This window comes from Homarus americanus, unplaced genomic scaffold (assembly GCF_018991925.1).
Source record: "Homarus americanus isolate GMGI-L3 unplaced genomic scaffold, GMGI_Hamer_2.0 scaffold2361, whole genome shotgun sequence".
NCBI classification, from domain to species: Eukaryota; Metazoa; Arthropoda; class Malacostraca; order Decapoda; family Nephropidae; genus Homarus; species Homarus americanus.
This window is the reverse complement of record NW_024724824.1, coordinates 407,501-422,517: the sequence shown is the minus strand read 5'-3', so window position 1 is coordinate 422,517 and position 15,017 is coordinate 407,501. Positions and strand designations below refer to the sequence as shown.

Sequence of the window (15,017 nt, the reverse complement as noted above, 5' to 3'; positions counted from 1 at the left end):
ATGAAAACAATGTGGGCCGACCAGATATCGGATGAACAACGATGTTATAGAAATCCGACTGAGAGAGAGATTTAGGAGTAATGATAAGTAGGAACCTTAAGCCAAGTAAACAATGTGTTTTTGCTCGTAACAAGGCTAATAAAGTACTTGGGTTCATACAAAGGAGTGTTAGTTACAAGACTAGCGAGGTCATCCTAAAACTGTATCTTGTTCTTGTGAGACCACACCTGGATTACGCAGTTCAGTTCTGGTCACCGTATTACAGAATGAATATAGAATCCTAAGCCGTAAAAGAGAATAATAGGACTAATCCCTAGCAGAAGAAACCTTGAGTACAAAGAAAACAGGTTAAGCATCTTAATTTGCTCCTCGAAGACAGCGTTGAGTGAGGGCATTATGATTGAGGTGTATAAATGGAAGTCAGGGTTAAACAAATGTAATATAACAAAGGTACTCAAACTATCCAACCAGGAGCGAACTCGTTGCAATGGTTTTAAATAAGAAAAATTTAGATTTAGGTGTAATATAACAAAGGTACTCAAACTATCCAACCAGGAGCGAACTCGTTGCAATGGTTTTAAATAAGAAAAATTTAGATTTAGGTGCGAAATAGGTCAACATTGGTTTGGAAATAGAGCAGTGAATGAATGGAACAAGTTATCAAACATCATCATTCACTTGAATACGCTGGATAGCTTCAAACATAGAGTGGATGCATATATGAGCGACAGGGGTTGGGTGTAAACGAGACTGCGCAGTATGAGCCAATAGGCCCGCTGCAGTTTCCTCCATTCTCTCTCTCTCTCTCTCGTGGTCTCTTATTATCGCTCACTCTCTCTTTCTGGATGTCTCTCACTGTCTTCCACTAGATCTCAATAGCTCTCTAGATGGATGTTTCTCACAGTCTCTTAATGTCTTTCACTAGTTCTCAAAATCTCTCCAGAGGTCTCTTACAGTCTATCAATGTCTCTCACTAGATCGCAATATCTTCTTCCAATTGTCACCTATACCGTCTCTCACCCTCACTATCTCTTTACTGTCTCTCACTCTCTCTTCTCTTCCTCTTATTGTCTCTCAACCTCGAATTTCAAAGGGTTAAATCGAGCTTTAGTTTGGAAATAATCTCTCTCACTGTCTCTCTCCTCGGCTAACATCGCGTTCTGATTGGCTTATTCTCTGCCATATTTGAGTTTCTGATTGGTTAAGGGCTTCAATAAAACTGGCTGGAACGCTAAAATCATCTGATCTGCTCCCTGATTGGTTCTTTGTATCCATGGATCTACGCTCTGATCTGTCCACTGTAATTGCCGATCTACGCTCTGATTGCTTTTTTGCTTCTACCAATCTACGCCCTGATTGGTTCTCTGTATTCGCTAATCTACGCTCTGATCGGCCCACTGTATCCGCCTATCTAAGCTCTGATTGGTTCAATACATCTGGCGATCTGCATCTTGATTGGTTCTTTGTCCATCGATCCACATTGTGATTGGTTCTCAAGCTATTTCAAAGAGAGGAAAGGGGTAATCGATCCCATATCAACAAACTTCAACCACCGTAAGACACCTCTCTCTCTCTCTCTCTCTCTCTCTCTCTCTCTCTCTCTCTCTCTCTCTCTCTCTCTCTCTCTCTCTCTCATCACACACCAAGAGAGCCATTGTGACTCTCCGACAATCCTCTCACCCACGTAATCACACAGTCCGATTGGTTGCCCGGATCAAAAGGATTAGCCTCGAATCCTGCAAGAAGGACCCCGAAGACGATTCGCCAATCCATCCAACCCTTTTCCCTCCTTTCCCCTTCCCTCCCTCCCTCCACCTTACCTTTCCCCTTCCCTCTCCTTCTCTTCCCACACTTCACGTTTTACCTTCCCTCCCCATACCTCACCTCTCCCCGTTCTCCCTCCCCACATCTCACCTTTCCCCCCTTCCTCCCCACACCTAACCACTTTCCCGTTCCCCTTCTTCCCTCCCGACACCTCTCCCACACCTTCCCCCCCACACCACACCTCCTCTTTCACCCCCTCCCCACACCTTCCCCCTGAGCGTGACAGACAAACGCACAGCAGATCACTAAGTGCTTGGGTGTTTGGTACTAGCTCGAGTGAAACAAGGATTTGAGTTACGCTTGGGTGGATCAGTGGAGGTGAAGGAGAACGTGAGGTGAGGAGACAGTAGGGAGGTAATCGTCGACCAGACAGAGCGGGGAGCGGCCAGACATCGACAAGACTCTGTGTCGACTTTGGTGACAAGAATCGACAGCGTTGCAGTTGTCCTGGACACATCATGTCAAAGACCTTGAGTTCCGGGTTGATCTGAGGTCAGGTGTCTCTCTCTCTCTCTCTCTCTCTCTCTCTCTCTCTCTCTCTCTCTCTCTCACAAGTGTCGGGATGGTTGTAGGGGTAGTTGACGGGGGGAGGGGAGGATGAGGTTGGAGTGAGAGTTGAAGGGGAAGAGGGTGGAATTGGAAATGGAGGGGGAGGAGTTGGAGGAAGTTGGAGTGGGAGATGGAGAGGAAACAGGTAGAAGTGGGAACTGAAGTAGAGCTGAAGTGGGACTTAGTACAAGGTTGAGGTGGGTCTTGTACTTGATGTAGGATTGGAATGGAAATTGAAGGGGAAAGTTGATAATGAAGAGGAACTGTAGGAGATATGGAGGGGGGATTGGGGAGGAACTTGGGGAAGAGGTGGACCGTACAGGATTAGTTATAGGCTTAGAGTGTGAATTGGGGTGATGGGGATTGGGGTGATGGGGATTGGGGTGATGGGGATTGGGGTGATGGGGATTGGGGTGATGGGGATTGGGGTGATGGGGATTGGTGCATTAGTGTGAATTTGAGTGAGGATTAGGGCGGGGATTGGGGCAGGATTAGTAAGGAGATCGAGCTGATAAGCTGAGAAAAATAATAAAAAAACGAATAAAAAAGATCGTCGATGTTTTCTCCTCCTCCATCTCTTCCTGTTCCACCTCCCCTCTTCTTCTTCCACTCCTCCCATCTCTCCTCTCCTCTTCCTCCGCTTCCCCTCCTCCTCTTTTTCCTACATCTCCCCTCCCCTTCTCTTCCCGTGTTCCTTTTCCTCTTACTCCTGCCCCTCTCTTCCCCTCTTCCTCCTCCCCAACCTTACCCCTCCTCTCCCTTCCCCTCTTCTCTTCCTCCTCTCCTCCTCCTCCTCCTAAGACACACACAAACTCAGATATTGGAGAAGTTGGAGATAGGAGCGAGGTGACCAACGTATAACCTACGATAATGAGATAGTTGGCGTGGAGCCAAGTGAGGGAGAGAGATAGAGGGAGAGAGAGACAAACAGAGAGACAGAGAAAGACAGAAAGAGGGTTAGGTCAAGTGAGGGTTAAGTTGGGTCAGGTTAAGTTAACACATAGGTAATATGTGAGGTCAGTTTAGGTCAAGTGAGGTTGGGTTAGCTGAGATTAGGTGAGGTTTTAATCGAATTAGGTTAGGTTAGGTTAGGTTAGGTTAGGTTAGGATTTAAAAGCATCATTTAAATCAAGTGAGATTAATACATAAGGTAGCTCTCCTTCGTAAACAGTGAGGTCAGGTCAAGTCAGGTCAGGTCCTTCTTGGAACCAATTTAGTCACCCAAATTTCCCAGAATTATACAAAGACCATTGTGAGTAATATTCAAACAAAGAGGTACTCAGTCTCTCTCTCTTCTTTTTATCTCTCATTGCGTTTCTTTCTCCCTCTAGCTCCTAGTTGTCACACCCTCTCTCTCTCTCTCTCTCTCTCTCTCTCTCTCTCTCTCTCTCTCTCTCTCTCTCTCTTGTAAAGAACCACTGCTCCAGAAAGCCGAGGATACAGTTGTGTGTTGACATAAATATTCTCGGAAAAACCTCCCGTGCAGAATGGTTGTGTCAGACTGGGTAAATGGGTGCTTTAATTTCTCACAGTGCCAACAACAACAATGGTGGCAGATACAACAATAGTGCCAACAACAACAATGGTGGCAGATACAACAATAGTGCCAACAACAACAATGGTGGCAGATACAACAATAGTGCCAACAACAACAATGGTGGCAGATACAACAATAGTGCCAACAACAACAATGGTGGCAGATACAACAATAGTGCCAACAACAACAATGGTGGCAGATACAACAATAGTGCCAACAACAACAATGGTGGCAGATACAACAATAGTGCCAACAACAACAATGGTGGCAGATACAACAATAGTGCCAACACCGACAGAGAAAAGTGCCAACAGAAGCAATATTGCCATCAACACGACAAACACTACTACCAACAACATATGACAGTAGTACCAACAACAACGGAAACATTCGCGTCAACAACAACAGGAAATATAGTGCCACCAACGATAGTGCCAACACCATAGTCAAGAATCCCAGTCACAAAAAAAGCAACAACAGTGACAACAACACCATCTCTCTCTCTCTCTCTCTCCCTCTCTCTCTCTCTCTCTCTCTCTCTCTCTCTCTCTCTCTCAGTTGCCGGACAAAAAGCAAGGATAGCCACTGACAGCACACACACACACACACACACACACACACACACACACACTCCCGCTGGACATTAAAACATAAAAGGTTATTCGTGGTAGCCGGGATGGGGAGACCAGCCCTGAGCTGGCAGGAGGGCCAGCTGCCAGGGGGTGAGATTAGCTGGCAGGGGTGAAGCAACTGGCAGGGGTGACGCTAAGCTGGCAGGAGGACCAGCTGCCAGGGGTGAGACTAGCTAGCAGGAGGGTGAGACTAGCTAGCAAGAATTGAGACTAGCTGGCAGGGGTGACCAGCTGGCAGGAGGACCAACTGGGGGTGAGACTAGCTGCTTGGGAGTGAGACAGCTGGCAAATTGAGACTAGCTAGCAGGAGTGGACTAGCTGGCAGGGTGACCAGCTGGCAGGAGGGACTGCCAGGGTGGAACCCCAGCTAGCAGGTGCGACTTAGCTGGCAGGGGTGAGACAGCTGGCAGGGGTGAGACTAGCTGGCAGGGGGTGAGACTAGCTGGCAGGGGGTGAGACTAGCTGGCGGGGTGAGACTAGCTGGCAGGTGTGTATATGACAGAGAAGGGGGGGGACTCAAGTAGAATCGGGAAGCACAAGGAGATTTAGATGGAAGCCTCGAACAAACAGTCTCAAGTCCAGGAGGAGGAGGAGGAGGAGAATGAAGAGGAGGATAGAGGAAGAAAAGGAGGAAGAGGAGGAGGAAAAAGAGAAAGAGGAGAAGAAAAATTACAGGAGAGGAAGGAGAGGGACGGAGAAAAGAAACAGAGATGAAGAACAGAAAATATAATTACAGTTGTCCAATCATATATACAGGTAGGGGAAGACACGTTACAGGTACATACAGATACAGGTTACTGGTACAAATAAAAATTACAGGTAAAGGTAAAGTTACAGGTACAGTTATAACCATAGAAACAAGAAGAAGACGAAGAAAAAGAAGGGAGAAGAAGAAGAATAACACCGTAGGCAAGGAAACAGCCGTGGTGACAAAGGCGCCTCACCACCTCTCTTAACAGGTACAGGCTCACCCTTGAGAGAACAAGGTGAATACAGGTAACTTTGAGGTAGCTAGAGGCATAATGACGACCAGGGAGGGGAGGCAGCACCCCTATCTATCTCTCTCTCTCTCTCTCTCTCTCTCTCTCTCTCTCTCTGGTAATGGATGTGATCGCGTGTTACACTTACGTAGAGAGAGAGAGAGAGAGAGAGAGAGAGACCCCCAAAGAATGGTAAGTGGTGGTAGGTCACAAAACATTTTCCCCCGGGCACTGTGGGTGTATATGACCAGACCAAACAAGGCAGCTAAGGGGGGGACCACTTTTACTTTAGGTTAATTTAGGTCTCTCCTTCTCGGGGTTGATGGGGTCGAGTCATTTAATCCTTAGTCAGTGTCACCTTTCAGCCTTGGATATCCTCACGGCGCCATCATCTCCTGAGACTTGATGGTGTGGCCTCTAAGATGAGACGAGGTTACCTTAGTTCAGGATTTTAACATGGCAGTGAAACTCCCTCTCCCTCCCTCTCTCCTTCCTTCCCTCTCCCACTCCAAAGTCGTAATGTGACAGGGTCTGTTTATGCCCCACACGACAAAGCCTCTCCGACCTTTCTAGGCCTCGGGGGGATCAAGCTGATGCCTCTTTAAGCTGAGAACCCAAGACGCCACCAACCGTATACTACGGTGCTTACCTTCTTCCCCTCACCTCTTAGGCCTACCCTCCAGGTCAACAGAGGTCAACACCATCCCTCCAAAGAAATCTTTAAGAGGAGTTGGTAAAAGTTCTCAAAGTATGTGTAACGCGTATGGTCCGCCCTTAGGTAATTACTTCTACCTGGGAAAACTCTCGGTAAAAAAAAAAAAAAAATTCCCCGAATTTTTTAGGACTTTCACCACGGGAGAAAGTCTGCCAGGAACAATATTATCTGAAAATAGTCGTCTCCCACTGCTTGATATCATTCTTTTACGGCGCTGGCTGGAGAACTTCATTTTTAGTTGAGTTTGTCCTTCAAAGACTCAGAGAAAATGTGCACAATCTGTGACTACGAATTATTTCCCAATAACGTTATGTGTTATAGTAGAATATATTGAAGAGTTATCAGACATTTAAATTATTATTCTGGTTTGAAAATGTGTCTTTCAGGACTCGTGTAGTTTGATCTTCCTGTTCAGACAAATAATTCAAAAACACATACAGTACAAACATTTAAACACACACACACACACACAAACACACACACACACACACACACACACACACACACACACACATACACACACACACACACACACACACACACACACACATACACACACACACACACATACATACACACACACACACACACACACATACACACACACACACACACACACACACACACACTCCAAAATCATTCAAGAGTTTCTTTTTCTCTATCTTCTTACTCTTCTTCTTCTCCATGTTATTTCCTCTTCGTCTACATGATTTTAATCTTCTTCCTCCTCCCCTCCTCTCCTCCTCCTCTTCTTCTTCTCTTCCACCCTTCTCACCCGCTAGAAACTTTATAGTATCGTACAATGGAATTTCAGTTTTCCCAACAACAACACACACACACACACACACACACACACACACACACACACACACACACACACACACACGGCGAGACCAGCAAATATGTTGACATCTTTACCCACAAGTCTGGCGGGGTCTCAGTGGCAGGAGGTGGAGGGGGGCGCTTTTGACTGCACGCGGACATTGGTGGGTGACGGAAGGACCTTGGTGCTCATTGGTTGGTGACAGGGACATTCTGATGGTAATTAGTAGGTGGGGGATGGACTTTGATGCCCATTGGTGGTTAACGAGAAAACCTTGGTGATTATTGGTGGATGAGATTTGACATGTAGTTACCATTGGTTGATAACACTGCCACCCTGATGCTCACTGGTCAATGGCTTGATAACTACCATGCTCACTGGTCGATAACACAAGCACCTTGACGATGATTGGTCGATAACGCAAGCACCTTGACGATGATTGGATGATAACGCAAGCACTTCGTGATGATTGGTTGACAATACACTTATACAAGAACCATTACGCTCACTGTTAAATCCATACATTTGGATTCTCATTGGTCGATAACTCAATCACACTGATGCCTATTGGTCGACTACAACAGCATCTTGAAGTTCATTGGGTATAACCTGTATGACGTATTGCGCTCATGCCGAGATCCAAGACCGTGACGTCAGTGCAGGCCAAGATACAAGGCCATGACCTCAGTGCAGGCCAAGATACAAGGCCATGACGTCAGTGCAGGCCAAGATGCAAGACCATGACGTCAGTGCAGGCCAAGATACAAGGCCATGACGTCAGTGCAGGCCAAGATACAAGGCCATGACGTCAGTGCAGGCCAAGATACAAGACCGTGACGTCAGTGCAGGCCAAGATACAAGACCATGACGTCAGTGCAGGCCAAGATACAAGGCCATGACGTAAGTGCAGGCCAACATACTGTACAATGCCTTTAATAACTTATAACTTTACATATAACTCTAAAACTCCAATCAACAGGTATAATTAAATATAAAAAATCGCCTCAATTAAGATCAACCATTGAAATTAATTATATAAAATACCAAAAATATTAAGTCTTGTAAAAATGACACATCTGGCAACATCACATGAGGGTGAAAACTATTATAGAGGTGATCACGGCGGCGGTGGCTCAGTGTGATCACGGCTGTTAAAGGGGGCGTACGTGAGGTTTAATACAGTATCCATTTCTATAGTTTTTTTATAGCGAAAGAGAAGAAGAAGGTAACTGAGAAAGAGGAGGAGAAGAAACTGTAGGGTAAAAAAAGAAGTGGATGAAAGGAGGAGAATAACACAAAAAAGAAAAATCATAAGAAAGGAAGAAGTGTAAGAGAACGACTAAGGAAATTAAAATAGGAAAATAAATTAAAGAAGATGAAGAAGCACAAGAGGAAATGGATAAAGTGGAGGTATGAGATAGGAGATGATAAATTGAGAAGAAGTAAACTAAGAAAAGAAGAAGAGGTGAAGCAGTAGGAAGAAGAAGAAGAAGAAGAAGAAGAAGAAGAAGAAGAAGAAGAAGAAGCAAACTAAGAAAAGAAGAAGAGGAGAAGAAGAGGAAGAATGAAGAGGAGGAGGAAGGTATCGCCACCAGAGGAGAGGTTTCCCCATCAACAGGTCCTCCACCTCAGTTAACATTGAGGTCGAGTGTTTCCAACTGTGTCATGCCTCACCTAATGTTAACTCCTCTGTCTGTCTGTCTTTCTGTCTGTCCTTCTGTCTGTCTGTCTATCTCACCTATTGTTAATTCCTCTGTCTGTGTCTGTCTGTCTGTCTATCTCACCTATTGTTAATTCCTCTGTCTGTCTAATTATGTTAAGTTTCACCTTCACATACTGTTTGTTTCAGCCCATCTGTCTACCTGTCTATCTGTTTGTATGTCTGTCTTCCTTTTTGCCACTTTTTTTGTTCCCTCTGTGAAAATGTGTTCTCTCTCTCTCTCTCTCTCTCTCTCTCTCTCTCTCTCTCTCTCTCTCTTCATTTCGGCTCCGCACATCAACATATCCTTTTCTCCCATGTACCTTTAATTTTCCTTCACCTAACACACACACACACACACACACCCTGATCAACGACGCTCTATCGGGCACTCCTCACAGGTGGAAGTACGTGGATGACTGCACTGTGGAGGTTTCAGTGGACAACACTACACCAGACTACTCATCGCTACAAGGCACCCTAGACAGGCTACAGGCATGGACTACGGAGAACAAGGTCACCATCAACCACACCAAAACCATAGTCATGCACATCAATACCGCCACCACTCCAGTGCAAGCCCCAGCAGTCACAGTGGGTGCCCATCCTCTCCAGCTGGTGCAGTCTGCCAAACTCCTGGGTGTAACGATAGACCACAAACTAGATTGGAACACCCATGTAAATAACACAGTCAAGGTAGCCTCGTACCGTCTCTACATGTTACGACGACTCAGGTAGCTTGGGGCACCCACTCCAGACCTGAGGACTATCTACAACGCATTTATACTCCCATAATTTACGTATGCGTCATCAGCCTGGTCGTTATTTCTCAACTCTACCCAACAACGTCAGCTAGAGAAGGTACAGAAGAGGACCTGCAGAATCATGCTCGGCGCTGACTACTCCGGCTACACCAACGCTCTCTCCACCCTGGAAATGCCATCCCTCAGTGACCTCCACCACCAAGCACTGGAAAGGTTTGGCAGTGGACTTCTGCACCACCCTCGCCATCGTCACCTCCTGCCACCTGCAGCCCCCCACCCAACTCGCGCAGTCCGCCACTACAACAAAATACAGCCCATAAGAGCCCGCACCGATAGATATAAAGCACCATCCCATCTATTGTTAAAATAATAAACAACTCCTGATTTATGTACTGTACAGCCCTGTAAATGTATTCAATGCATATTATATCACTATGTCTACATCAAATGTAAGTCTATATATTTTCAGCCACAGGCTGCAACTCTATTAATAAACCGTTTATTATTATTATTATATTTACACACACACACCTCCTCCTCCTCACACCTGACACTCAAAGTATTATAACTTGGCCTCAGGGGAGCTGGACTCCTAGCCTCCAGTAAATCGATCTTCCTACTAGAGGAGGAGGAGGAGGAAGAGAAGGAAACTGATTTTGGAATATACATAGAACGAACATAGTCATACACATACATACATACATACATACATACATACATACATACATACATACATACACATATACACACATAACCCTTAAATATAACACTTAAACCTCTTTTTCCTGCCACTTCGCCTCTACCCCCACACACACAAACATACAGTCCAGAAAATAGCGAGGGAGAGAGGGAGGATGGAGGTGACCAGACAGACAGACAGAGGGACAGACACAGACAGTCACAGACAGACAGGGAAGATTATTATAATACCTAAAACGAAAATCAGTATTCAAAATGGAAGAAAAATGAATTTAAAGTTGTGAATAGCTATCTTGTGCCCAGTAAATTGTAGGTAAAGAGGAGGTAGGGACGATGGGAGGGAGGGGAGGGGGTAGGGGGAAGGGGAAAGGGGAATGGGGTGGGGGATGGGGGGGTAGGGGAGGGGGAAGTTTCATGTGAGATAGAGCCATAAAGTCGGTATCTCCATGGTCAGAGTGCCCCATTGTCGACCTTGTGTGACGATAACCCGAGGCCCTTGTTGTTGTGTCACTGGTTAGGTTAGGTTAGGTTTATTTGCCTTAAGTAAAGTTAAGTTTGGTTTGGTTTGGTTACGTTAGGTTTGGTTGGGTTAAGTTTGGTTTCTTTAGGTTTCGTTTGGTTTGGTCACGTTTGGTTTGGTTTCGTTTGATTCGATTAAAGAGTGAATACGGTGGGAATAGGGATGAGAGTGAGTTAGAATGTGTGTGTGTGTGTGTGTGTGTGTGTGTGTGTGTGTGTGTGTGTGTGTGTCAAAGAGTTGGGATTGAAAGAGGGTGGTCCGTGTCAATTACGTTAAGTGAATTTAAACACACACACACACACACAATACATCCTTGACCACTGAAGGGTCAAGACGTACCTGGCGCTCCTCTGGCAAAAGCCACGTCAACTGTTAAGTTGGCCCATACCAACTCCCTCCCCTGAACCCTCCTCCCCACCGGAATATCAACAAGTTCTCGCCAGAAGTTACTATTTCATTTAGGAAAGGGATGGAACCAGTGTTGAAAAGTGGTGAACAGTGGTGAACAGTGCTCAAGTCAGTGAAAAACAACTCAACAGTAACAGCTGAGTCGTACCCAAGCTAACCTTCACACAATGAGGTCCCAGGGACCCAGTGAACTGCCCCTGAGACTCAACAACACCAGCTATGTGTTAATCCATCCACGATAGGGAGGCCTGGGACCACACCTCACTCACTTGAGTGAGTGAGGTCCTGTGACACCAGACCACGTGGTGTCCCCATGATGCTACGACACCACGTAGTGAATGAGTTGCTACAGCATCATGTGAGGTTCCTCATAACACCATCTGTGAGGGAATTACTACACCACGTGATGGCCCTCATAACACCACCTGTGAGGGAATTACTAAACCACGTGATACCCCTCATAACACCACCAGTGAGGGAATTATTACACCACATCAAGCCCCTCATAACACCATCTGTGAGGGAGTTACTGGAATGTTAAGAAAAATGTAAGGAAAGCAAAGAGAGACTATGAAATCAAAATAGCAATAGAATCCAAGGCGAATCCCAAGGGATTTTTCCAGGTATATAGGACAAAGGTCAAGGACAAAGTTGGCCTTTAAAGTCAGGGAGGGGAGAAGTGATAAATGGCAGTGAAGAAATAAGCAAAGCATTGAACAGCTACTTCTTATCAGTTTTCACAGAAGAAATTTGTGATGAAATTCCAGAGGTGGAACTGATATTTAAGGGAAAGGAAGAAGAGAAATTAAAGAATATCACTATCAGAAAAGAGGATGTTCTTAAGAAGATAAATAAACTAAAGAAAACAAGTCTTCGAGGTAGTAGATAATGACGAAAATTTCGATGTTATTTACTTAGACTTTAGCAAAGCATTTGACAGAGTACCGCATCAGAGGCTTCTGAGAAAAATTAAGGCTCATGGAATCGAGGGGAAAGTTTTAAATTGGATAAAATCATGGCTCACCGATAAAACGCAGAGGGTCAGCGAAGATGGTGTTAAATCTGAGTGGGGCCGTGTAACCAGTGGGGTTCCCCAGGGGTCAGTACTAGGCCCACTCTTGTTCATATACAAAAACCATCTAGATACTGGGATCAGCAGTGACATAAGCACGTTTGCGGATGACACCAAAATAGGGCGGCAAATTAATTCAGGGCAGGATGCAAATGCATTACAGGAGGATCTAAATAAACTGCAGGGGTGGTCTGAAAAATGGCAAATAAAATTCAACACCAGCAAGTGCAGCGTATTTAATGTTGGAAGAACAAATACTTATAATGTATACAGCCTTAACAACATCAACCTAGAGAAGTCGACTTGTGAAAGAGACCTAGGGGTACTTGTAAGCCCGGACCTACGGCCTAGAACATAGTGCGTTAATGTTCGAAATAAGGCAAACAGAGTATTGGGTTTTATATCTAGAAGTGTAAGTAACAAGAGTGCAGAGGTCTTATTGCAACTATATCTTGCGCTAGTCAGGCCGCACCTCGATTATGCGGTTCAGTTCTGGTGCCCTATTATAGAATGGATATAAATTCACTAGAGTCGGTGCAGTGAATGACAAAAATGATTCGGGACTTAGAAACCTTCCATATCAGGATAGGTTAAAGAAACTTAACTTGCATTCCCTAGAAAGACGAAGAGTGCGGGGAGATATGATTGAAGTATTTAAGTGGGTGAAAGGAATCAATAAAGGCGATATAGATAAAGTTCTTATAATATCCGAGCAGGATAGGACTCGGAGCAACGGATTCAAGTTGGATAAGTTTAGGTTTAGGAGGGAGATAGGAAGAAACTGGTTCACAAATAGGGTGGTGGACGAGTGGAACAAGCTTAGCAACATTGTAGTAAGTGCGGGAACTCTGGAAAGTTTCAAAAGGAGGCTAGATAGATTCATGGATGATAGAGAGTGGTAGTAACTCTCTACAGGAGCTGCCATGCACAGGCCAACCGGCCTATTGCAGACTCATTATTTTCTTATGTTCTTATGTTCTTACATCAGGCCCCTCATAACACCATCTGTGAGGGAATTACTACATCACTTCAAGCCCCTCGTAACACCACGTCAGGCCCCTCATAACACCATCTGTGAGGGAGTTACTACACTACGAGTTTGCTGTTCAACACCTACAATAATCTGTATGTTCACTGTTTGTTCCTTTCCCTTTCTCTAATGAAGGCTTTTGTAAAACCACCAATGTATGCAATAAGTCATTTATGTCCATGTATATTTTCAGCCTTCGGGCTGCAGAACTTTTTTCAATAAATCGTTAATTATTATTATTATTATTATTATTAATATTATTATTATTATTATTATTATTATTATTATTATTATTATTATTATTATTATTATTATTATTATTATTATTATTATTATTATCACACACACACACACACACACACACACACACACACACACACACACACACACACACACACACACACACACATACACACACACACACACACACACACACACACACACACAGTACAATTCTGAATAAATATTTGACCGAAATTTTTTTTTTAAAATAAGAGAGAGTACACGTTTTGTGATAGATTCTGAGAGACACTGGGGAGACGAGAGATATATATCGAGAGATTATTGTCATTGATCCAAAGCAGAACAGTCTCGAGAGAGATTGGAGGATATCTGTGACGAAGGTGAGAGAGACCAGACATATTTCGAGAGACTGAGAGATAGATGGATCGACTGATATTTCTTGAGAGATCATTGTTATTGTTTCAAACCTCGGCGTCCCTGGGGGGAGTGAAGAGAGGGAGAGAGAGGACACATTTTTCTGGGGTTTGCTCTCTCTCTCTCTCTCTCTCTCTCTCTCTCTCTCTCTCTCTCTCTCTCTCTCTCTCTCTTATTCACTTGCCTCAACATTCTCTCCCTCCACACAAGCCTTCCCACCCTTCCTTCTACACGCTCTTCTGCTTCTCCTTCTCCCTCCCATATACACGCCCCTTAACCCTCGCTCCCACAGACACATCCCCACCCATCCCCCCTTACTCTCAAACAACCACCTCCACCACCTTCTCCTTTCCCCCCCCACACACACACACCCTCCCTCCCACACAAAAGCCTCCACCCCTCCCCTTCCTCTCAAACACCGCCTCCATCCCCCCTCCCCTTCCTCCCTTTCATCCTCACACACACACACACACACACACACACACACACACACAGTCAGAACTTACAAAAAATTCGCCAAAGTTTACCACTAAATCGTCTCTCCTTACTGTAGTGGAACAAACATTTAATTAAGTTATAAGTGAGATCTCCAGAAGTCTCTCAGGTCGCAAAGGGCATAACATATATTTTATTCTAAGTTACTTACAAATACCTGTGGAAACTTAAGGAGTACCTCAATTAAGTGTATTTAATTCCAGGGTAATTATAAACAACTAAAACGAACACCTGCGTTATTTAAATTTTATCTTAAATTACTTACAAAACCCTGAAGTAACCTTTCACTTAATACCTGTACGAGTTTTAAGATTTCCTGAGGCAATAATTGTATCACCTGTGTTTTGTCCTTGCGTTAATTAAGCTCACCTGTGTTGTCTTTATTCATTAATACCTGTAATGAATGTTTTGTTTTATTGTCGTTGTTTTGTTTGTTTACGTTGTTTCAGCTGTTTTTGTCTTATTAATCTTTATTTATGTCATCACATTTAATAATTGTCCTAATTAATCCAATAATATGAACCCCTTAAAATCATTTAGTTTAAACGAATTATATAAATTAATAATATTTTTTTCATTTAGGTCTATAATATATTATTAATTATATTTCCTT

The 15,017-nt window shown here is 44.3% G+C and overlaps 1 protein-coding gene across 1 annotated transcript in view; it reads left to right on the top strand.

Moving 5' to 3' along the window:
- The first annotated feature begins 9,957 nt into the window (after nucleotides 1-9,957).
- The window catches only part of LOC121864574 (probable serine/threonine-protein kinase irlF), a 9,932-nt gene continuing 4,872 nt past the window's right edge, over nucleotides 9,958-15,017 (top strand). Inside the window, exon 1 of the mRNA XM_042363641.1 lies at nucleotides 9,958-9,972. Coding sequence (XP_042219575.1) covers nucleotides 9,958-9,972 — 15 coding nt within the window. The remainder of the gene's footprint in view (nucleotides 9,973-15,017) is intronic.